The following is a 23,778-nucleotide window of genomic DNA, read 5'->3' as shown; positions in this document are numbered from 1 at the left end:
CCACAATACTACATTTTGGTAAATTGTTCTATTCTTTGTTGAATCAAAATTGTCAAATTTGCACAACTTTGCAAAAAAAAAAAAGAACCGAGGCAGCCTGAAATGAACAACTTCCACCACAATGTAATAAAGCAAATCCAAGTGCCTATTTCAATGTCAGTCAATCCTGCCTCCCTCCTTAACAGTAATTGCATATGCACTTTTGCCAAATAAAGCTTTCATGCTGTTCTGTTAAAAGTGAAGGGCTGTTCTTTGGGTTGGGATCTCTTTAGCATAATGGCCTTGTATACTACAATGAACCTTTGTATTGGCATTCTCACAAGGGGTATGGATTAACAGCAGCAGGCATCTACCAATCATAAAAGAATTTATGACTTTATTCCACAACTTTGTTTTGGAAATGAAATCAAATGCAGACCTTAATACAAGGGATGCAGAGTCTGTCTTAGATGAATATTTTTCAACCAAATGTTGCTATATTTGAACATAGTCAAGGAAGGATAGCATCCATCTCTAAAGTCAGCTTGCACATTCGTTTCTATTTTGTTGTGTTGATTTTAGCACAGAGCTTTCTTATGCTTAGAGGCTGATGGGTCAATGGCAGGCAGTTCACAAGTACCCTCTTTATAAGCAAGCACTCTAATGGTTAGGCCCCTGTTGTTGGGCATTTGTGTGGCCCATTATTCCAAATTATGACATAAGACTTTGGCAGCAATAAAATCATTATCTGGGGTTTATTAGGCTTGAACAATTTTATGAGGCCTGTTGTTTCAGAGCTTGTAAAAAAAAAAACCTGCGAGGACTTGTCCAGGAAGTCTCTGAGAATCTCAGACGCGATTTATGTAGAAAAGGCTTAACTAGGGAGCTGGTTAATATTAGGTTCTACTTTAGATTCAGGTAAATTTTCTTCTCCATATAATACCCTAAAACAGAGATCCCCAACCTTTTGGGCACCAGGGACTGGTTCCGTGAAGGGGGCGTGTTTTTGTGTGCTGCCTGCATCCCGCGGATGGGGCTTTGCTTGTTTGTGCGGACCGGTTGCTGGCATGCTGTGGCCCGGTACCGGTCCACGGATGGGGGGGTTGGGGATCCCTGTCCTAAAAGCATTTCCCCATTCTGTGTCTGGTATAAGGTAAGGAACCTATTAATTGAATGGAAAGCTATCAGGTGCTAACATTAGGCTTACGATGCTGCTATTAAATGTAGTTGGGAAGCCTCGGGTATTTATTCTAGGTTTTTTTTTCAGATCTTGTGTATAAAGCTAAATCATCCATAGCGATTTTAAAATACATAATCAGTTCATTCTTAGCTCTAGGTACTGAGGGGCAAGCATTTCTTTTAGAGTTTCTCTATTCCTTGATATTTGAGCAGACAGTACTGCATAGAGTGACAATATCTGATAATGAACAGTTTCAATTACTGTAAAGTATATCTGCAATGCTACTTCAGAACAGTGCGACTCAGACATAGCCTCTTTGTCCATCTAGCACAAACTAGCCCTAGCTCCAGATCAAATCCCATCTTAGCTACTGGATCCATTTGCAGAAATAGGCTATCTAATGCTGTTATCCCTGAGATACTAGGAAGGTGATCAAATTCAGTTGACTATTTAGGTAAAATTTTTGTATAAATGTTGGCAACATTAAGACTTGTGGATTTCAACACCCACGCTGGCTGGAGAATTCTGGGAGTTGAAGTCCACGAGTCTTAAAGTTGCCAAGGTTGGGCACCCCTGATTTAGATTATAGTGTAATCAATTAGAGAAGCCTTCTCCCCACCCAGTGATGGAATCTGCAAGTGTTCCATGCCATGTTGAAATATTAAGATAGTGCATGCTAGAAAACATGCTAAATATATCTCCGCAGTATACACACATATGTTGCCTCTTCAGAATGCTTGATGGCTTGCATTACAAGCACTGGGAAAATATGACAAAGCTATGGTTAATATAAACAAAGTAGACCTCTGAGGACCACAATGAATTTCCACTTGCCGTGCCACAGACTTGGTCCTTCGTCTATTAAACATCTGAACTTGGTTCATGTTCTTCAATGAGGTGAAACAGTGAAAGTAAAAACACCAAAGAAGAGCTGGTAAATTAATAAAAGCACTTGTAACTACATTAATTAAATACATTTAATTACAATACTGGTGTTTTAATGATAGCTGGGAAAGGATTATAGATGGGAGTTACATACATTGCCGAATGTAGAGGGATGGAATAAATCAATGTTGGAGAAATAAAAACCCCAAAATCCACATGAAGAGAATACTGTTACAAGACCTACCAACCAAAGCTTCATGTAATAGTTGCAAGCTTTTAATTCCTGGAAGTCTTGCAACTACTTTCAACTATTTTGTAACCCTTCCCTTTCAGAATCTCAAATATTGATCAACCAGGGCTTGGTTCACATTGAACACTACGTGCAAATCGTTCGAGTGTTCAATAAACCATGGCTTATCCCAGTGGGTGAACCAAGCCATCTGAATACCAGGCTTGCCCAAAACATGTTTTCCTTTCCCACTCTTTGCCAGAATAACAGATATAATCGTTGAATTTCTGTGCCTTCTTAGATAAGAGCGACGACAACCGAACCAGGGTTGCAGTCTTGATGGTTTTATATATTGGCGTCCTCGCTCGCCTTCCTTACCGGTCTTCCTGTTCATGTTGTCCCTCAGGATGTCTCCGCTGGAGAGATGCTTCAGGGCGAAGTGCTGGACGATGCGGGACGATACGGTGCCTTTCCCAGAGCCGGGGGCCCCCATGATCAGCGCCCGCATTAGCGCCGCCCGCACCACCATGGCCGGCTCGTTGGCGGGATGGGAGGAAAGCAAAATCCCAGCGTTCCCCTCCCTCCCTCGGCTTGCAGCGGCGCTCGCTACGCCCCCAGCATCTCCTTCGGAGGGCCCCGGCGGTCACGGCCTCGACCCGACAGGTACCAGCTCAACAACTCAGGAAAATGGGCGTCTCCGCAGCCTGGTCGACGAGGCAGCCCGGAATGACTCCTCCCCCGGCCGCAAGCCCGGCCTCCGAGCTGCAAACAGGCCTCGCTGCAAAGGAGGCGTCAGCGGGGCTCCGGTCCCTCGTTTTACCGCTTCGGTCTACAACTTTCTTTCTTTCTTTCTTTCTTTCTTTCTTTCTTTCTTTCTTTCTTTCTTTCTTTCTTTCTTCGCTACAGATATCACACTTATACAGTAATTCACCATCAGTCAAGAGTTATCAGATCTGACCGGCAAAAAATCAGGACAACCAATATGGTAGCAAGAAGTTTGTTTTATTTATTTTATTGTATTGGGTCCGTTCTGGCCAACCCAAAATGAACGGCAAAGGGAGGAGGGTAGTCGCTTTGTTAAATGTAAAGTAAATAGATGATGTTTGCAATGTATCTGTCTGGCTGCACATTATTAAAGCCTGAGAGTTACTGTGTTCAGTTACGTCTCAGACCTAATGTATTAACTCTCCAGGAACTTGACTGAACTTTGAAGTCAGTTGGTCACTTTGAGAATATCTGCCTCCAGTTCACTCCTTTCACAACATATAAATCAGCTTGTTATGGAAATAAGGTAACTGAAATATAAGCCATAATCATAAACTTTATGGGAGCAATTTGAGTATCTCACCTGTAAAGTTTGTCTGCAAAATAATATATTTCTGTGTGTAAATATTTTTGAATGCAACACAACATCTATAATGGCCTGTCTCCTATATCTCTGATTGTTACTGGTAGAACCAGATTAATTCTAGGAGATAATGCTTTTCAATCTGAGCAACTTTAAGATGTTGGCTAGGGAATTCTGGGAATTGAAGTGCTTGCCTCTTAAAGTTTCCCAGTTCAAAACCACTGCTCTAAAATTATCTAGAGAGAGACAATGTTCTATCAAAGTTGTTTCCCATGTTACTTAACTTCAACATGGACCCACTCCTTACGAAGCCATTTTACATAAATTTGGAGCAACTGTCATCAGTCTGCAGATAACCGTTGCACTCCTGTGGATATTCTGGGTTGGAAGTTTCCAGGCTGTGAGGGAGCAGATGTGGAAGAACAAATTGAAAAAGGTAATACAGACAAGTCTGGTTGCTCTTAATTCCCTGGGCTTGCATACCTTAAATTCCTTACAGTATTTTCATACAGTCCATCTGAGACATCATTTGGGCAACTTTCAGAAGTCATACCATTGATGTATTATAAAACCATATTGTGGCTTAGTATGAAGCTAGCCACATCAGCAGCACTGAGCCAGAATGTATAGTCTAATACAGAGGCCCCCAACCTTTTGGGCACCAGGGACCGGTTCCGTGGAGAGAGGTTTTTCCGTGGACTGAAGGGTGCGTGGTTTTGTGTGCTGCCTGCATCCTGTGGATGGGGTTTTGTTTGTTTGTGCGGACCAGTTGCTGGCATGCCACGGCCCGGTACTGGTCCACGGACCGGGGGTTGGGGACCCCTGGTCTAATAGTCTGATTCAGAAGTTAGGAACACACCATGTGTTTGACTTGGCTAATGAATCTGTCGGTTTTCCTAGTTTGCACAATATATTGATTCAAACTAAACAAAAATACCATAGAGTCCTCGACTTACAACCACAATTGGGACCAGAATTTCCATTGCTCAGCAGGGCGATTGTTAAAGTGTGTTGTGCCCAATTTGATGACCTTTTTGCCATAGTTTTTAAGTGAATCACTGCAGTTAAGTGAACCACAGAGTCGTTAAGCAAATCCGGCTTCTCCCATTGACTTTGCTTGTCAGAAACCAGCTGAGAAGGTTGCAAAAGATGATCACATGACCTGAAACCGTCGTAAATATACGGTATGCTGGTTACCAACAGCCCAAATTTTGATCATGTGACTGTGGGGATGAGGCAATGGTTGTAAGTGCAAGGACTGGTTGAAGTCACTTTTTTCAGTGCCCTTGTAACTTCAAACAGTTGCTAAACAAATGGTTATAAGTTGAGGACTACTTAAATACAAAACCTTTTGTATTCCCCAAGCTAAGAGAATCAGAGAAATACTAAATCCCAAAAGGCTCAAAACGTAGACCACATGGTCACCCACAATTCCATAAAGAGGATCAAAGGACCACAATAACAATTCTCAAAAGAGAAGTATTCGTGCATTTTTCTGGAGACAGCATATTTCATAACAGCCCCTAATGTCTTCTGGCCCTTAGCTCTCTTAAGGTCCTTGAACACGCTCTCTAAATGTCTGTGTAGGGCAGGCAATATAATCTTATTTGGTAAGATGGCCTTTGGTAGATGGTTTTGGCTTTGTGCTCTGCATCTCTGTGCAAGTTAGATTCCTCTAGCATAAAACTTGAGCTAACAGATCTAAGTCAATTTTTATTCTTTCCACTGTAAAATATATAAGGCAACTGGCCTCATAGAATTAAATACTCAGACTGCTTCCAAAAGAGCTCATTATCTGTATCCTCCCAGCCTTGTCTATAGAATTTTTCAGGAGAGGTACCCATGATAAGAGTGTTTGACTTGTAGACCTTCAGTACTTTTTCCCTAATTCTTTTCATTTTGTAAAAAAGAAAGAAAGGCTAAGAGAAAAAAAGTGCAATTCCCAGGGATCAGCCCTAAGACATCCTTTACAGTGGAAAACAATTTGTGGGATGTATATTTTGTTGTCTTACTTTACAATTATTTGAAGCCAAGCAAACTTGTAGTGGAGCTCCAGATTGGACTGGGAAATTGGCCTCTTTATGTGTTTCTATTTTCGACAATGCTTCTAATCAGGATTCTAGTGCACATGGCATGTTATGCAACCTCTTAGTGTCACTGTAATCCATCACAACCACTGTGCCATCCATTTCTTCTTTTGATCAAATAAGTTATTTTAAACCTCTGTTCCCACTGTCTCTCACAGTATACCGAGGTCATGTGATCCACTTTTGCAACCTTCTGGCAAGCAAAGTCAATGGGGAAGCCAGATTCACTTAACTGTGTTTGTAACTTAACAACTGCAGTGATTCACCTAACAACTGTGGTCAGAATGGTCGTAAAATGGGGCAAGACTCACTTAATATCTGTCTTGATTAGAAACAGAAATGTTGGGCTCAACAGTGGTCATAAGTTGAGGACTACTGCACAGCTGAGTCTGTAAAGCTGAAAATTCCTCATGAAAAATTAAAGGATGAAAGAGAAAAGTGACATCGAACGATTCCCAAAAAGTATTACAATAACTGATTTCAAGAATTACGGCACTTAAGGGCTTTTTGGGGTTTGGGTTCCTTTTTGGCCTTGGAGAAATTAAAACCAATGACACTAATCTTTTAAATATTTATATGAACTATAGGAAGAATAGATTTCAACTAGAATTCATAAACATTTTGGTCTTGCTCTGTTATTAAATTTGGAATATTTATTATACATTGCTGTCATTGCGATCAGTTGTATAAGTAGACTTAGCCTGTTTTTAAATCTCAGAAAGTCTTGCAAATATACACAGATGCATATTGTATTTGGGGATGCGGTATCTTAAATTTTACCTAAATTATGTATCTGCTTTATAAATTAATAAATTAAGACTTAATTAAGTCCCATCCCAATTAGGCTTGTTATACTCTGTAATAAGATTGGATTGCTAGCTAATTATTTGAACATGTTGAACATGCAGTCTGCTTGTTCATTACATTGATAAATGTGATTGGCTGAAGTGATTGGGCACTCTGGTTGGTGAACGTAGGAAGGGGTGCCATGGAACATCCCTTGGACTTCTACATTCCTCCAGTGAGTCATAGAATACAATTTGAGAATGACTGACATATATAAAAACTTTTTAATCCTGAGCTTGAAAATCAGCAAGAGCCTTCTTAACTGTCAGGTCCCAAGAACCAAGAAAGACACACAGAGTTACTTCTGAACAATTTCCTTTATTGTTCTTCACCTATAGACAGAAATCTTGCCAAAATAAAGCAACTGTTTTGCATCACTATAGATATATTCTGAAAATTGCTAGGAAGGAGACTTAACTCTCATTCTCTCTCTTTCTCTGGACCAAACTATCTAAGCTTCGCTGTCTCTTTGCCTTCTGGAATGCAGTCCCTCCCGCCTGGGAATCCAGACTGCATTCTATCACATTCACAGAGCTGACGAAGTGAACATCACTAAATTTTAAAAATATAATTGTTAATACCATCAACGACCAATAGGTGTCACTAATTTTTGGAATGGACAACATGACCCATGCAATTTTTCTATTGTATCCTATTAAAATTATATGGAAACATTGTATATTCTGATGTTAGTTAGAATGGAGTGGCATACAAGTTTAATATATATGATTATTAATCAAGAAAAGAAAGTTTTAAGATTATATTTAAACAAAGTGAAAAACCAAGACAGTAAAATCAGTAATCTATAAATCAAAGCATCTAGCAAAGACATGAAAATAAAACAAATGAATTTTAAAATATTCTAGAATATTCCATTTAGCAACGGAAATAACAAGCACTGAGAGAATAAAAAGGTATTTGCAAAGCAATAAATGATAATAAAGTAGACAGCAGGTGAACCGATCTGGAAAAGTAGTACAGGTAAGTCCTCAACTTACAATTTGTGTAGTGACCATTTGAAAGCTGGCCTGGAAGGTTACAAATGGTGACCATATCACCCAGGGAAACTGCAACTGTCATAAATACATGCCAGTTGCCAACTGCCCGAATTCTGATCACGTGACCATGAGGACGCTGCAACTGTCATTAATGTGAAAAGCAGTCATAAATCATTTTTTCCATTTTTTTTTCTGTTGTAACTTCAAATGGTCACTAAATGAATGGCTGTAAGTTGAGGACTACCTGTAAACAGGAATAAGCAAACCATGCCTTTGTATTATGTGGAAAAAGTCAAGTCTTTTCCTGCTCAATAGATTTTTAATCGAAAGAAAGCAGAAGAGGCTAAGACAGAAGGCTGGGTTATAAATGGAAGATTATGATGATTTAATAACAACATAATTATTTCTATTTTTATAATAGAGCACTTTTCCTCTCAGAGAGGAAAAGAGCTATAATGATGTCTGGAAAAATCAGAAAGAAAAATCTGGCCTCTGGATGGCAATGAGTATGCTCCAACAATTATCTGAAATTTCTTTCAAAATAGATTGTTGCACTTGGTTTATTTGGAGTGTTGCATACACTTACCTGCTGTGATTCTTCCAATAGTGAAGGAACAATGTTCTTTAAGAAAAAAAAGCAGAAAGGATTCAAACTTTGGTTTGAAATATATTGCCAGTTTCTGCAGGACACACTAACAGCTAGCTTATCCAGATTTAGTCAGTTGCATTTTTTGAGATAAACCAATGCCCTAAGTCAGTGATGGCGAACGTTTTAGAGACCGAGTGCCCAAACTGCAACCCAAAACCCACTTATGCATCGTCGGGTGCCGGGTGGGCGTGGCCCATTGGGTGCGCGGGGCCCATTGGGTGGGCATGGCTGGGGTGGTAACAGCAGACTGGGTGGGACTAAAAAGTTCAATCAATCAATTCCAACTTTGCAAGATCTTTTTTTCCCCGCAAGAAGTTGAAATTGACTGATTGATTGAACCTTTTTTTTTTGCACATGGCGGCGGAGGCCTAAAGCGAAAAGGTTTTATAAAACCCAGCTGAAGGCCTAGGACTGGGGCGATGGTGCGCGTGCCCACAGAGAGGGCTCTGAGTGCCGCCTCTGGCACCCGTGCCATAGGTTCGCCACCACTGCCCTAAGTTAATACATGGCTGGCTTACTGTATTTGCCTTAAGATTTCCCCATTAATAGTTCGCTTTCTTTAAAAAAAAGTAAATCCAGAGTTTACCCAACAGAAATGGATCTTCCTGATCAACATCCAGTCTCTTAACAGCATCAATTTCTTCCATGTACAGAGAATGTGCAGAAATAAATTCAATTCTATAAGAACTGTAAGAATAAAACTTTAAGGTCTGCAATGTTCAGACTATAATTCTAAGCATATTTGCTAATCCAGTAATAAGCTCACATAGACATAAACTGCAAATCTACTATGTTAAAAGTTATGTAATTACTTATTTTGAGCAAATTTAAGTATTTACTACTGAAGGAATCTTTTCTTCCCCATTTATCATGAACTCCCTTGATTCACCTTTCTTCTATTATATTTTCTCCATTTCTAGATTGCAAACTCTTGTTTTAAGGACCTCTACGGTGTATATAAATATTAATATTTGTTCATTTGTTTATTTAATAGACAAACCCTCCACAATCAAAATGAGTTTGGCGGATTACCTGCATCCATAAAAATACATTAAAATGTCCATGATTGTCAGCCTTTATAAGGTAGACCAGACTAAGGGATCAGTGCCATACATGGCAGGACAATTTTAATGTAATAGCTTTAGGATCTTACAAGGACGAGTGTGTGCTTCCCTCCCCATTTTATTTTCATGTGAACTAGGGAGGGGCCTGTCCGAAACACTTAAATCATATTAGCTTCTTGGAGTGAACTCAAGCCATGCTTGTCTGATCGTTGCCTTGGCAATTGCTCTTCTTTCTATTCTTCAAGGCCATTTCCTATGCTCTCTCCAATAATTACAAAACTATCAATCCCCAATTACACATAAACCAATCAATAACCAGTACCATCAAATTATGCATTAAAGGCTTTCCCCAGAAAGCCAACAGGGTGAGGATCAAATATCATATGCACCAACAGAAAAACAGTATTTGTGGGTCTGTTCTTCTCACCTTGTGGAATGTGAAGTCACAGATACCCCCGTGACATATGATTTGTGTGAGCTGAAACTAGACAGAGAAGGCAGTCCTACAAGTACCCTGATGCCAAGTCATGGAGGGCTTTAAAAGCTATAAACAGCACTTTGTCTTGCACTTGGAAACTGGTTTGAAGCCAATGCAATGCTCAATTTGGTAAGTACCGATCAATAGCCAGGCCATTGCTGTCTAGGTCAATTGAAGCTTCTGGGCAATCTTCAAATACAATTACTATTAAAAAGAAAAAAGAAAAATATCTGAGGGCACATAATCAAATGGAACTGTGGAATAAAATCTAATAACTTATTCAGGAGGAATTTGAAAAGAGGCTGCCAAAGACCAAGAAAGACAACACAGTGGAAGTTGCTAAGAAGAACCTAATTGATAAAGCAGCAGAGAAATGGTAAAATGAAATCAAAGGATGTGAAAAGTGACCCCATCCCTGAGTGGCCATACTGGGGACAGAACAACCCTGAGAAGGTCTGGCTATGTGGTTGCTGTGTTAACACCAACTGGATGGCGCATAATCTAAAACGGAACAGCGAGTATATGGGTTGTCCTCAACTCACAGCCATTCACTTAGTGACTGTTCAAAGTTACAGGAGCATTGAAAAAGGTGAGTTATGACCAGTTTTAACACTTAACTGTTACGGCATCCCCATGGTCACATGACCAAAACCCCAACACTTGCAACTGACATGTTATTTATGGCAGTTGCACTGTCCTGGGGGTCATGTGATGACCATTTATAACATTCCCAGCCAGTTTCCAACAAGCAATGGGGGAAGCCAGACTCACTTAACAACAGCATGATTCATTTAATAACTACGGTGGTTTGCTTAACAACTGTGACAAAAGGTCATAAAATGGGCCACCAACTCAGTTAATCTGTCTTGCATAGCCACAGAAATTTTGGGCTCCGTTGTGGCCGTAAACCTATATCACAGCACCTGAAAAAGGATGTGATGGGGAAAGAGGAGAGCTATGCAATAGCAGAGAAGCTCTCGATAGGATATAAGAATAGAGTGAAAAGGGATCTTGGAGATCTTCTAGTCCAGCCCCCTGCTCAAGCAGGAGACCCTAAACCAGGGGGTAGTCAACCTTGGCTCTTTTATGACTCGTGGACTTCAACTCCCAGAATTCCTGAGCCAGCTTGGCTGGCTTAAGAATTCTGGGAGTTTAATGGCCAAGATTTCCGCTTATGTGAAGGATCACTCACAAGAAAGATATATTTTGGTTTGGAGAAGATGGATAGATTATATTGAGTGTAAATATGGGACTAAAAAATATCATTTGGTTTTTGAGTAAATTTTGGAATATTATGGTTGTATAAAGGTTAGAATATTTTATTTAGTATTATTTTTAATTATTAAAGTGTTATTATTATTGTTTTTAATAATTGTACTGTTTAAAAGAGAGTTAAAGGAGGTTACAGATGTGTTATTTTAATAGTTGATTAATGTTAAGTAGAGTATGATTATGTTATTGTTAACCCTGTGATTGGCACTGGGAAGTGAGGGGGGAGGGAGGGGAGGTGGAAGGGGGGAAGGGGAAGGGGGGGATTTATATTGTAAAATTTTATAAAATTTTCAATTAAAAAAAAAAAGAATTCTGGGAGTTTAAGTCCACGAGTCATAAAAGAGCCAAGGTTGACTACCCCTGCCCTAAACCATTTCAGACAAGTGACTGTTCAGTCTCTTCTTAAAAAACCTCCAATGATGAAGCACCTACAACTTCTGAAGGCAAGGTTAATTGTCCTCACTGTCAGGAAATCCCTCCTTAGTTCCAGGTTGCTTCTCTCCTTGATTCGTTTCCATCCATTGTTTCTCGTCCTGCCTTCAGGTGCCTTGGAAAATAAATTGACCCCCTCCTCTTTGTGGCAGCCCCTCAAATACTGGGACACTGCTATCAGGTCCCCCCCTTCTTCTCTTTTTTCTCTAGACTGGCCATATCAACTGGCTGGTTCGTGCTTGGCCGTCTCCTGTGTACACAGCCTACTCCCCCTCGACCAGGAAAAGATGCTGCTGGCTGCCATGCCATCCTCGGTCCTTTCGACGGCACTTCGCCGGGTAGAAAGCGCAGGCAGCCCGCCCGCCCGCCCGCCCGCCCGTCGACCGTCCCTCTCCGGCTTGTCTTCTCATTCTCCCGTAGCTCCTCCTCCTCCTCCTTCCGCCAAGCCAATCGCCTGCGCTGCCGAGCGGCGCTTCCGTAGGTCCCGCCCCTTCTTCCTTTGACCCCGCCGATGTCTTCGCGTTTCCATCTTCCTGTTCCAAACCACGTGGACGCGCGCTGGGCTACTGCGGGGCAACCGTGGCGGCGTTGGGATCATAACGACGGGCGAGCTTTAGCCGTCCCGCCCAGTTTGGCCGGCTCCAGAACTGGGCGGTTGGCCTCGGCCGGGGGCAGCGGCGCCCGGGCAGTTAACATGGCGAGCCAGGCTCCTTCCCTTAGCTATGTCGGGAGCAACTTTTTGCGGCAGAGGCTGGTGCTCTCCACGCTGAGCGGGCGGCCGGTGAAAATCCGCAAGATCCGGGCCAAGGATGACAACCCCGGCCTCAGAGGTTGGTTAGTCCGGGACCGCCAGGCGAATTCCCTGGGGACGATTTGGGGGGGTTGGTTGGTTGGGGTGAGCCTGGTGGGAAGGGGGCGGCGCTGCGAGTGCCTGTTGGAGGCTCGCCTGCTGAAAGGAGACTGGCGGGTGGATTGAATTCCCGTGGAGGCAACGGCGGCTAGCTGCGCACCTGAGTCGGTGCGCAAAAGACGGAGCAGCCTCTTTGATTTTGCCCGCGGGTAGCCTGGGCGAAGAGCCCGAGTTATCAGGTTGTTGCCGCTGCCTGATTTGCCTAAAAGGCGAACGTCTGTGGAATCCGCAAGATTGCGTGCTGGTGTGAAAAAGAGCTCGGTTCGATCCACTGGGTTAGCTATCTGCTTAAAGCAGTGTTTCTCAACCTTGACCATTTTAAGGCATGTGGACTTCAACTCCCAGAATTCCACAGCCAGCATTGCTGGCTGTGGAATTCTGGGAGTTGAAGTCCACATGCCTTAAAATGGTCAAGGTTGAGAAACACTGGCTTAAAGGACCATGGGGCGATATGCCAGTCCCACCCTACCAATGCTTAGGCACCACGGCCCCTGTTCATACCACAGGCTTTAGAGAATATCAAATGATTCCCCCTCCCCTTTCAAATTACAGGCAGTCCTCGACTTACAACAGTACATTTAGTGACCGTTCAAAGTTACAACACACTGAAAAAAGTGACTTATGACCATTTTTCACACTTAATGCCTGTTGCAGCATCCATGGTCACGTGATCAAGGTTCAGCCGCTTGGCAACTGACTCATTTATGACAGTTGCAGAATCCTGGGGTCAGGTGACCATCTTTTTGCAACCTTCAGACAAGCAAAAATCAATGGGGAAACCAGATTCACGTAACCATCATGTTACTAACTTAACAACAGTAGCAATTCACTTAACAACCAGGACGAGAAAGGTCATAAAATGGGGCAAATGTCTTAACAAATGTCTCACTTAGCAACAGAAATTTTGGGCTCAATTATGGTCATAAGTTGAGGGCTACCTGTAGAATATGGCAGTGGCTTTTTCAACCTTTCCCTGAACTATCTGTGCAGCAGCAGCAGGCCCTATCTTTGTGAGATGTTCCTAAGACAACAACCTGCCTAAAATTAATGCACTGAATCAAACACGTTAATTAAGGAAATCCTTTGATAGTAGATTCAAATCACAGTCACTTAAAAAGAGCTGTAACTCTCTCCTGCCCCATTCCTCTCTAAGTATTAAAGGTAGTATTACTTGGACTCAGAATGCTGCTTTCTACTGTCCATATACGCTATCATTCTAAACCAATGATTCTCAAACCATGGTTTGTTAACTAAGTTAACTAATGTGTTAATTTCCCACGTTACCAAAGCATCCATAAACCATAACTTAGCGTGATAGTATGACTGAATCTGTTGGATACAATGTGGTGCCTGGGGTTAAGAACACAGCTTTGCTTCATAAAAAAGTTTTTCCTGTCCTGTCTGGTTAGAGCATGTGGCTGAGATATTCAGAATTCAAAAAGAATTATTCCACAAATGACCTAGAACTCTTCCATTAATTATTCATTTTTACATTGCCTCATGCAATGAAAATATGTGGCATATAGATTTTTTACATAAGATATCCAGTGCAGTTATACTTGCTTTCTTGGAAATTAGCTCCACTCTATTGGGAATTACCCCTTGGTTATTGTGTGTGGTGTTGCAGCTAAAATTTGTTCCACTTACTTACAAATGTTTCTTCCTAAATTGTAAAGTAGCTAACTCATAAGGTTAGAGGTAGATCAACGTCTAAATGTTTTGGTAGGAATCAGTTCCTGATTTTATGTTTTTAAAAGCTTTTTTGTTGCATAATTTTCTAGAGTGTCTTTCTAAGCTTTGCATCTATTAGATAGGCTGATATTTTACTTCATCAGTTGCTTCTACAATCACTTTGTTGGTTGATTGCTTTGTCATGATCTGAAGAATATACGTAGTTCTCAGTAACGGTTAATAGATGAAGGTCCAGACAGTTCAGTACTATGAAGCGAGTTTGCTATGTATTTCCTTGCTGTTTAGACAGAATTGTCTTACCTCCCTTTTTACATCGCTACTCTGTAACACTGGTGGGCAACTTTATCAGCTTAGAAGGCCACATCTGCTGCTGGATCCGGAGTGTGTGTGCATGTAAACATAACTGCCTTAACTACTGGAAAAAAGAGGATGATTCATCTTTTCTTCTGCTGATTTTGTTCTAGATTGCATTCTTCCTGTTACTATTGTTTATTAAGAAAGTAGGAGCTTTTGAGAGATCCAATGTGGGTCGGTCATCGGGACCAGAGGTTTACTCTAGAGCCCATCCTCAGGGAACATCTGTTTCCTTCATTTGTAAGAACTTTTATTGGGCTGGAGAATCTCCCAACATTGGCAGTGGGAGCTTTTCTAACCCAATTGAGGTTTACAACTAGACTAGTGATTGATTGTCAGGCTGCCAGGAGGAGCTTTCAAGTGATGGAGACCACCTGGGGCTGCTCAGTGCTTAGAATGATGGATGGGGGAAGTCTTGAGTTCAAATTCAGATTTATAAGAAGTGACACTTTGGCAAATTGATACACCTTAAACCTAACCTACAGACTGGACTTGGGAATGAAATGGGTCCGCTCAGGCAGAACTTCCTAGTGGAAAGTAAGAATATAAATATAAGCACATTTTAACAGAAAATTACACAAGCCTTTTTTGTCTAAGGGTTGCATTTCATCTTTGTTGTGCTGGGGTCACAGTCTTGGAATTAAATGGGTTCAGGAGAAAAGATGGGTGAGACCAGGGAAGAGGATTTGGATCTGGTTTATATTCAGTGCAAGTATATAAACAATAAGATTTGTGTCCTTTGAAGAGAAACCAAGGTATTAACTACAACTAATATTATACCCAATTATTTAACAATTGTGCCCCTTCTATCACATTTCCATTGCAATTTGGCAGCAATTGAGAGTGACTATAATGCTGTACCAAAAGCTGCATAATGAGCTTTGTTGGCCTGGGGGCCCCAGGTTGCACACCTTTTTCTCCCTGCCCTTTCTCAATTAGCGTCCTATTTTGCTTTCTTTATTGGCTTTATGTTAGTAGTTGCCGTTCACCATTTTCGTAAAACATTTTCTACTTGCACGCCTGTGGAATAAACTGCCAGGGACCCCAAAGCAATTAGGGCAAAGTGTGAGCCAAGATGTTTGCACTCAAAATCCACTCACAAGCTACATGAAGTGTTTGTGGGAGCCAATTTAGTAAACACTGAGGGTTAGAAAATATATAGCTTCCTGTAGTCTGGGATGTTTGGAAGAAAAAAGCTAGAAGCAAATATGAAAATTCCTACTGTGCCTGACTTTTGTTTGCTGTGTGGAACCTCTGCCCTCCGTGTCTTAATTTTTCCATTCCAAACATTTTTAACTGAATTTCCTTATTAACCCTTTATTGACAATTCCCTGCTGCTTTCTTTTCCCATACAGCATGCTTTCTCTCTTCTGTCTCTGTTCTGGTGGACATTCCTCTGAATATTGCTTTCTGTTAATTCAGCCTTCTTTCTTTCCTGGATGTCTTTCTTTTGCATCTACTGTTTTTGCAACCGTAAGTCCCCTTATTCTATTATCTGCCCCCCCCCCCACTGCAGAGCCACCATTTTCTCCTCTATATTGTAGAGGAGATATACAGATAGTCCTCGACGTATGACAAAAAATGAGTCCAAAATTTCAGTTGCTAAGTAAGATAGTTGTGAAGTGAATTTTGCCCCATTTTACGGCTTTTCTTGCCACAGTTGTTAAGTGAACCATTGCGGTTGTTAAGTTAATAATACGGTTGTAAAGTGAAATCGGCTTCCCCCTTTGACTTTTTTTGTCAGAAGGTCTCAAAAGATGATCGCATGAGCCCAGAACACGGCAACCATCATAAATATGAGCCAGTTGCCAGGCGCCCAAATTTTGATCACGTGACCATGGGGATGCTGCAGCGATTGTAAATGTGAAAAACAGTCATACGTCACTTTTTTCAGTGCTGTTGTCACTAAACAAAATGGTTGTAAGTCAAGGATGCCTGTATTCCTTTCTGTACCATAATGACTTTATTGGCATTTCCTTCGTTCCTCTCTTTTTTCCTCTAGTCCTCTCTGATAGTCTCAATGCATCTTGTTTCTCTTATATTTTCCCCTTTTTTTTTTTCTTCCTTCAGTGCATGATTCTCTCAATACACTAAGAAATCCCCTTGCTGTCTTTTTTCTGCTTGCCTTCCCCATTTTTTTGGGCTGTACTCAATCATGGTACTTTCATTTTCTCAGCAGTTCCTATGCTGGGAGCATCTGTGATGGCACAGAAGCTGACAGCAGTGTCTGAAAACTGGTGACAATGCCTCAGGTGCCTTCAAGTCAGTGGAAGAGCAGTGGGGATATTTCGGATGGGCTTTTCTAGTGCCAAACAGAGGGGTGAATGAGCTGTAAGCTAGAGATATTTGGATATGCAGACATCCCTCTTACAACTGGGGAAACCTATTGCCCTTAAGCTGAGGAAAGGAAATCACTTAGGCTGGATGGAAGATGACTCAGATTTGCTTCTTTGCCAGCTGAGGAAAAAATCTGAAATTCAAGGGGTTTTCCCCCCCCATTTTTCCTAATTGTGGAATAAGAGAGAACATTTTCTCTCCTACTCCAGGTTACAAAATAGGGCATAACTGCAGCAATATAAACTACAGATTGCAATTACTCTAGAGTCTGATGCAAATTAATCATCAGCAATTCCAGAGCAGACCAGCTAATTATGGAAATCAATTGTGAAGCAATTTTATCATCAATTATATGATAATACTACTTTTTAAATGTATTATTATTTTTTAAAATAAGCTTTTTCCTCCACATGTCACCTTTATTAACACATTTTAATTTCTATTAAGCCAACTTACTTACTAAAAAGGAAGAAAATTAAGTATATCAATATATGCACACCCCAAATTTATGAATAGCCTTCAGAATAAGACTCTCAGCAGGAAAAAGCCCATTTAAGTGTAGGGAGAGATGAGATTTTCAGACTCTTTGTAACTGATGGAGAATTAACGTGATTCCAGCCTTGCACTAATTATTTGCAACAATAAAAGCCTGCCATATCTCTCCTGTTATCCATTGGTCAATTTCTAAACCCTCAGAAAATAAGTCAAAGGAACATAAGCATTTATAAGAGCAATGAGCCTTCTAAAGTAATTTATACATATAATAACCTTTATCCTCCCCTCCCCTTCCTCAAAGGCTCTATAGTGCATGATCCACATCATAGGAAGTGATGTTGGATTTTGAGCATTTTAATACCAATAACTAACTAAATCCACTCTCTTATTCTCAAAAGAAACAGGTAAAAGTGTTCAAAACCTGCAGAACAATACTTTTTTTTTACTTATGTGCAGATACAGTATATAGTAGTTAAAGGGCGTTTTAAATGAACTATTGCCACTCTACAATTTTATGATTGCAAACAATCAAATGGGAGACTGCATTCTGGATCGTTGTTCCTATTGTAAAAACAGGTTTGCAGAAAGTGAGGCACGGGGTACATACGTTTGGCAGTGCCCCTTCTAGGACCCCAGGGCCTTTCTTGGGATTTTTAATGAGCAACATATGTACCTAAAGCTTTCTTGAAACCCTGCCTTTAAATTGACATGCCTGACTTTGAATTGACATGCCCTGTAAAGGCTGTAGCCCTTCAATCAGTGGAGTTTCACTTCTCTGCCTTAAGAGGTCAACACTAAAGTCCTGGGTCAATTTGAAAGTTAATATGATTGACCACCTCGAGTTCAATTAATTTATGATTGAATATGTGTGAACTACATAATGCAGGGGTTCCCAACTGGGGGTGTTCGCACCTCATGGGGGTGCGAGATGATATTCCAGGGGGTGCCAAAACTTGGGGTATATGCATAATTAGTTGCTGTTATTTTGAACTTTTGTAACGGGTGCGAGAATATATCAGAAGCGTTCTAGGGGTGCGGGATATAGAAGAGGTTGGGAACCGCTAATCATAATGGAATGATAAGAGTATCATATTGTATTGAATATTGTACAAGTAGTCCTCGACTTACAACTGTTCATTTAGTGACTGTTCACAGTTACACAGCACTGAAAAATGTGACCTACAATCATTTTTCACAGTTGTAGCATCCCCATGGTCACGTGATCAAAATTCAGATTGCTTGGCTGCTGGTTCATATTTATGACCGTTGCTGTGTCCCAAGGTCACGTGAACATCTTTTGTGACCTTTGGGCAAGCAAAATCAGTGGGGAAGCCAGACTCACTTAACAACCTGGTTACTAACTTATCGACTGCAGTGATTCATTTAACAACGGGCAAGAAAGATAGTAAAATGGGGCAAAACTCACTTAACAAATGTTTCACTTAGCAGTGGAAATTTTGGGCTCAATTGTGGCTGCACGTCAAGGACTACCTGTGTATCCAAGTTAAGGCTATTCGAACTGGCATTGATACCACTGAACTCCGCAAATTTATTTCTTAAAGAAGGGTAGTGAGTTTGCTTTTTCACTACAGTAAGATATTAATCCAAATCCTAACAGGTGAGAAAACACGATAAGGGCAGCAGGAATGAAAGAGAAAAGATTCAGAGCTAAAATATGAAGTAATGAGCAACTTCTGCTAAGTTGGTGCTCTTGTGGTGTTGCAATATTTTTGGTTATAGTGGCTATGTGGGTCTCTCTGCATTAACTGTAAACAAACCCAAATACAAAAGCATGATGATTACCCATCACTGTACTGACTCTTGATAATGCCCCCCTTCTGCTGCTGACATTTCATTACAAAAGTGATAGATTTCCCTGGCATTATTTTTCCCCCTTTTTCCAAAATAAGGAACAAGAGTTAGAGGCGTCTGGTAGATAAATTCCCCTATTTCATTCTTTAGCTCCATCGTCTTTAAAAAAAGAAAAGAAAAGAATTGCCCAAATAGAAAAATAGAACTGGGTTAGAACAATAGTACATACCGTATTTTGTTTTGTAACATTGGGAAGTGAACAACTGAAACTTTTGAATACTTGCTTGGAGGAAAGATTTATTGCGTGGCCATATGCATAGGATGGCAAATAGGAGATTTTTAGAGGGAAAAAAAATCTTACCGTTACTGATTCTATCGTAAAATTGGAGTAGATTTTACTCACTTGTCTATTTTAACCACATGATCAACCAAATATTTTAACTGTAATATGACCACAATTACATGCTGTTTGATTTGTGAAGATTGCCATAAAGGTTCTTGGAATAGATGCTGAAATACCAGCAATCTAATCTTATGTATGCTTCTCTGACAGATTTTGAAGCAAACTTTCTCAGGCTGATTGACAAGATAACCAATGGCTCTAGGATTGAAATAAACCAAACAGGTAAGGATTATATTTTTAGTGCTATTGGCATAAATGGTGCTCCAGTCTTTTGGAGCTGATGGCATATTTGGAATTTTAGACAACATAATCGTTTAAAAGCACTATTTTACTAACATGTTATCTGTCCTTCCTTTTATCCTACCCCTGTTTTGAAGGACACCTTCCTTCCTTCTACTTCTTCTCATCTATGTCCTTTTTTCTAGGCAATTGGATCTGTGGCCAGACTAAGAATTATGTTGCAACTACCCATCACTTTTTCTTTTTTTAAAAAAAGTTAAAGGGCTCCACTTTTGCTAGCTTCCATTTTTTTAAAATTAAAAGCAACATAAAGAGAGGTGGCTCTCATGGAGCTTGATGGCTGCTGAGGAAGGTGCCCATAGTCGTATACCATACTGGGAATCCAACTTTGCAGAGCACAAGGGGGCCTCCATTGAAGAGTTTGACCAGTTGGAAAGTAGATATGGGAGGAAACATAGAATTGATAGAGTTGGTGAAAAAAAATTGTGAGTATGTCAGTTGCAAGTGCTTTAAGCCTGTGGGTATAGAGATCTGAGAAAGGGAGTGTGTATTTTCTTTTTTTATTGCTATTCGTTTTTATTAACGTAATATTTGCAAAGTAAAAACAATACAAAATTAAAGAAAAGCAAAAGCAAAGTTAAAAAATGAAAAGTAAATAGAAAAGAAATAAAAGAGGAAAAGAGAGAAAAACAAAGAAAAATGTAAGGAAGTGACTTCCAATCTTCTTTGCACCAATTAGAAATGCATTGATCTTTATCCTCTTCCTCTCTCTCTCTCTCTCTCTCTCTCTCTCTCTCTCTCTCTCTCTCTCTCTCTCTCTCTCTCTCTCTCTCTCTCTCTCTCTCTCTCTCTCTCTCTCTCTCTCCCCCTCCCTCTCTCCCTTTCTCAGGTTACATTGTGACTTCCTTCTTTCCATGTTCTACCCTTTCCAATAATCAAGCCCATAAATCACAAGCTTATTATTTTGTATTTTCATCAGAAAGTCCATAAAGGATTTCCAGTCACTAACAAATATAATTATATTTTTCTTAATCAAACAAATTGATTTTGCCATTTCTGCAAATTATATCTAATAAGGGAATGTGTATTTTCTTGTTTTGTATAATGTAAGGCTTCGTTTATTTGTAATTATTGGCAGGTTCAAGTCAGGGGGTGGATTGACCTGACCTTTCCTTTCTATGCATTTTCCTATACCTGACCTTTATTTTCTCTCCCACCCATTGCTGTAACATCCTGGTTGCACAATGAGAATTAATTACCACGAAGCCCTTCTGTTGGTTTGTAGAGTCATTTGCACACATGATAGAGACTGATTGACAGGCAAGGCACGTGTGTTGTTTTTTGTCTTATTATATAGCTTTTGCAGTAACATTTCTGTTGCTTTATTTTTACAGGTACAACTTTGTACTACCAGCCTGGGCTGCTCCACGGAGGGTCACTGGAACATGATTGCAGCCCAAATCGAAGTATTGGATATTATCTAGAGAGTCTTCTCTGCTTAGCCCCATTCATGAAACATGCACTAAGAATTGTCCTCAGAGGTATAACCAATGATCAGATAGATCCATCAGTAAGTTGAAGATCTACCAATTTATCTTTTCCTTTTCCTAGCATATGGTGCATACAGTGCTTTCACAGAATTGTAAAAGGAGATGGGTTAGAGTCAGGGGCATCCTTTAGGAGTGTGGTGTGTGTCAAAATAGCATGCATCTGCACTACAGGTAATCCTCAACTTACAACCATTTGTTTAGCAACCATCCAGAGTTATACTGGCCCTGAAAAAAGTGAGTTATAATTGGTCCTCACATTTACGACCGTCATTCCCACTCTTAAGTGATCAAAATTAAGGTGCGTGGCAACCAGCTTGTATTAAAATGGTTACTGCATCCTGAGGTCATGTGATCACAATTTGCAATCTTCCCAGCCAGCTTCTGACAAATCAAATCAATGGGGGAAGCTGGATTTGCTTAATGACTGCATGATTCACTTAACAACTGCAGTGATTCACTTAACAATCATGGCAAAAAAAAGTCGTAAATCAGACATGAATTACTAAACAATTACCTTGCTTAGCCGTGGAAATGGTGGTCCCAATTGTAGTCATAAGTCAAGGGCTACTTGTACTGAAGTCCCATCTCATTTTTACATGCAGTGTGGCCCATACAGGAAAAGGTTCCTTGATTTCACTGGCACAATCTTCTTGAATATGTAGTTTCCTCTGTGGAATTCCCTTATGAAAACCCTACCTGCAAATTAGGATTTGGGCATTAAAGAGAGAGAGGAAGCATACTGTCAAATGTTGCAGTGCTCCATCCAGTGCATAGAAAAGCCTGTAGAAGAAACATACCGTGTTTTCCCGAAAATAAGACCTGGTCTTATTATTATTTTTTTGCCTCCAAAAGAGGCACCAGGTCTTATTTTTGGGAGGGTGTCTTTTCCACAATCTCACCTCGCAATGGTGGCACCAACAGCCCCGCCCAGCCGAAGGAAATGCCTCTGAAGGTGGGAATGGAGCTCCGGATTGACGCATGCACAGCACACACACACCCCCGGCCTACATTTCGTTGTCAGAGGCCTTCTGGAAAGGCCTCTATCCGTAGCTTGGTTCTTGGCTGCAGAGGCCTTTCTGGAAGGCCTCTGATGGCGAAATGCAGGCCGGGGAACTCTGCAGAAGAAGAAGTGGGTTGGTGAGGCAAGGCAAGTGTCAATTCATGGGAGGCCTGGCTGCAATGATAAGCAGGTGCAGGTCGCATGGGGCAGCTCCACCCCTCCCCCCCACCATGGGGGCAGCTTGATTTTTAGGCGTGCACCTTGCCCAAAACTAGGGCTTATTTTTGGGGTAGGGCTTATATTAGGCCTACTCCCAACAATCAAGCTAGGGCTTATTTTCGGGATAGGTCTTACTTTTGGGGAAAGGAGCCATGCATAGTCTTGTATGTGGTGGCTCCCAAGAACAATGTGCTATTTCCTCAGCCCTATGTAGATTTTTCTGCCTTCCCATATAATGTAATCTATATAGAAAAGTCTGTAAAGGGGAGTGAGTGCCTTGGGAACAAGATGCAATATTATGGCTATCCTTTTAAAGGTCAGTGTCAGTCTTGAGGAAAAACAAAGGGAGAACCCCTGAGTACTTTGCTTGACCCTCAGTCAGCTCATATATACTCTGTGTTGGTTCTGATGTTGATCTTGATCAATATAAACATAAACCGAAAATGCAATTCATTTTCAAGATTCCATGTATGTATTTGGAAAACTATTCACCAATAGCTTAATAAATCTATAAGTCTATAAATGCAAGCTAGGGAAAGACATTTACATGTTCTGAGACTCTCTACCAGTTGGACCATCTGAATATATCTGCACTTTTACCTTGTTCTTACATTTTGCATAAAATAGATGAGGAGAAAAGTGGTGTGAACTGTATCCTTCTCCTTTTAAACTGTTTATAAAAATGGATGGGGACCAATTACATTTTCTTCTTCAGCCAATTGACTCTCCTTTCCAAAATCTTCTTGGTTAGCTGATTGCCTTTGTAGACTGAAGGGTTCAGCGTTGTTGGACAAAATGACTGTAACTGAATGCCAAAATATTATCCCCACTGACTTGCCCTGTCAGTATTGGTGAGAGGAATTGCCCAAGGAGCTAGCCAGAACAAAACAAAAATACTCCCAACAACATGACAGGACAAGCCATTGTATATAAACAGATAGCAAACCCCATCCCTTCTAGCACTGATGATGTTATTTATTTTTTATTTATTTATTAATTGCATTTATATCCCGCCCTTCTCCTTACGGACTCAGGGCGGCTGACAATTGAATAAAATACTAACATATATACATATACTTAATTAAAATTCGATTAAAATGAAATATTTAAATATGTCCAGTTTAAAAGTAATTAAAACCCCCTTTAAAATCCCTCAGGCCAGTCCCGCTAGTTGGAACAGCCACGTCTTGAGGGCGCGGCGGAAGGAAGGGAGATCAGGGATCACCCTGATCTCTGGGGGCAGTTCGTTCCAGAGGGTGGGGGCTCCCACAGAGAAGGCCCTGCCCCTTGGGGTCGCCAGCCGGCACTGTCTGGCTGAC

At 40.8% G+C, this 23,778-nt stretch overlaps 2 protein-coding genes across 2 annotated transcripts in view; one reads left to right on the top strand and one right to left on the bottom strand.

Annotated features, from left to right (window-relative positions):
- Positions 1 to 2,790, bottom strand: part of AK3 (adenylate kinase 3) — a 16,647-nt gene extending 13,857 nt beyond the window's left edge. Inside the window, exon 1 of the mRNA XM_015820633.2 lies at positions 2,652 to 2,790. Coding sequence (XP_015676119.2) covers positions 2,652 to 2,781 — 130 coding nt within the window. The 5' untranslated portion in view covers positions 2,782 to 2,790. The remainder of the gene's footprint in view (positions 1 to 2,651) is intronic.
- Positions 2,791 to 12,045: 9,255 nt separating this feature from the next.
- RCL1 (RNA terminal phosphate cyclase like 1) overlaps positions 12,046 to 23,778 on the top strand; it is a 22,070-nt gene continuing 10,337 nt past the window's right edge. Inside the window, exons 1-3 of the mRNA XM_015820632.1 lie at positions 12,046 to 12,277; positions 19,601 to 19,672; positions 21,085 to 21,260. Coding sequence (XP_015676118.1) covers positions 12,142 to 12,277; positions 19,601 to 19,672; positions 21,085 to 21,260 — 384 coding nt within the window. The 5' untranslated portion in view covers positions 12,046 to 12,141. The remainder of the gene's footprint in view (positions 12,278 to 19,600; positions 19,673 to 21,084; positions 21,261 to 23,778) is intronic.

Source organism: Protobothrops mucrosquamatus, unplaced genomic scaffold (assembly GCF_001527695.2).
Source record: "Protobothrops mucrosquamatus isolate PMUCROS unplaced genomic scaffold, P.Mucros_1.0 scaffold1151, whole genome shotgun sequence".
Taxonomy (NCBI): Eukaryota; Metazoa; Chordata; class Lepidosauria; order Squamata; family Viperidae; genus Protobothrops; species Protobothrops mucrosquamatus.
The sequence above is the reverse complement of the archived record's forward strand: the minus strand, read 5'-3'. Positions and strand labels throughout refer to the sequence as shown.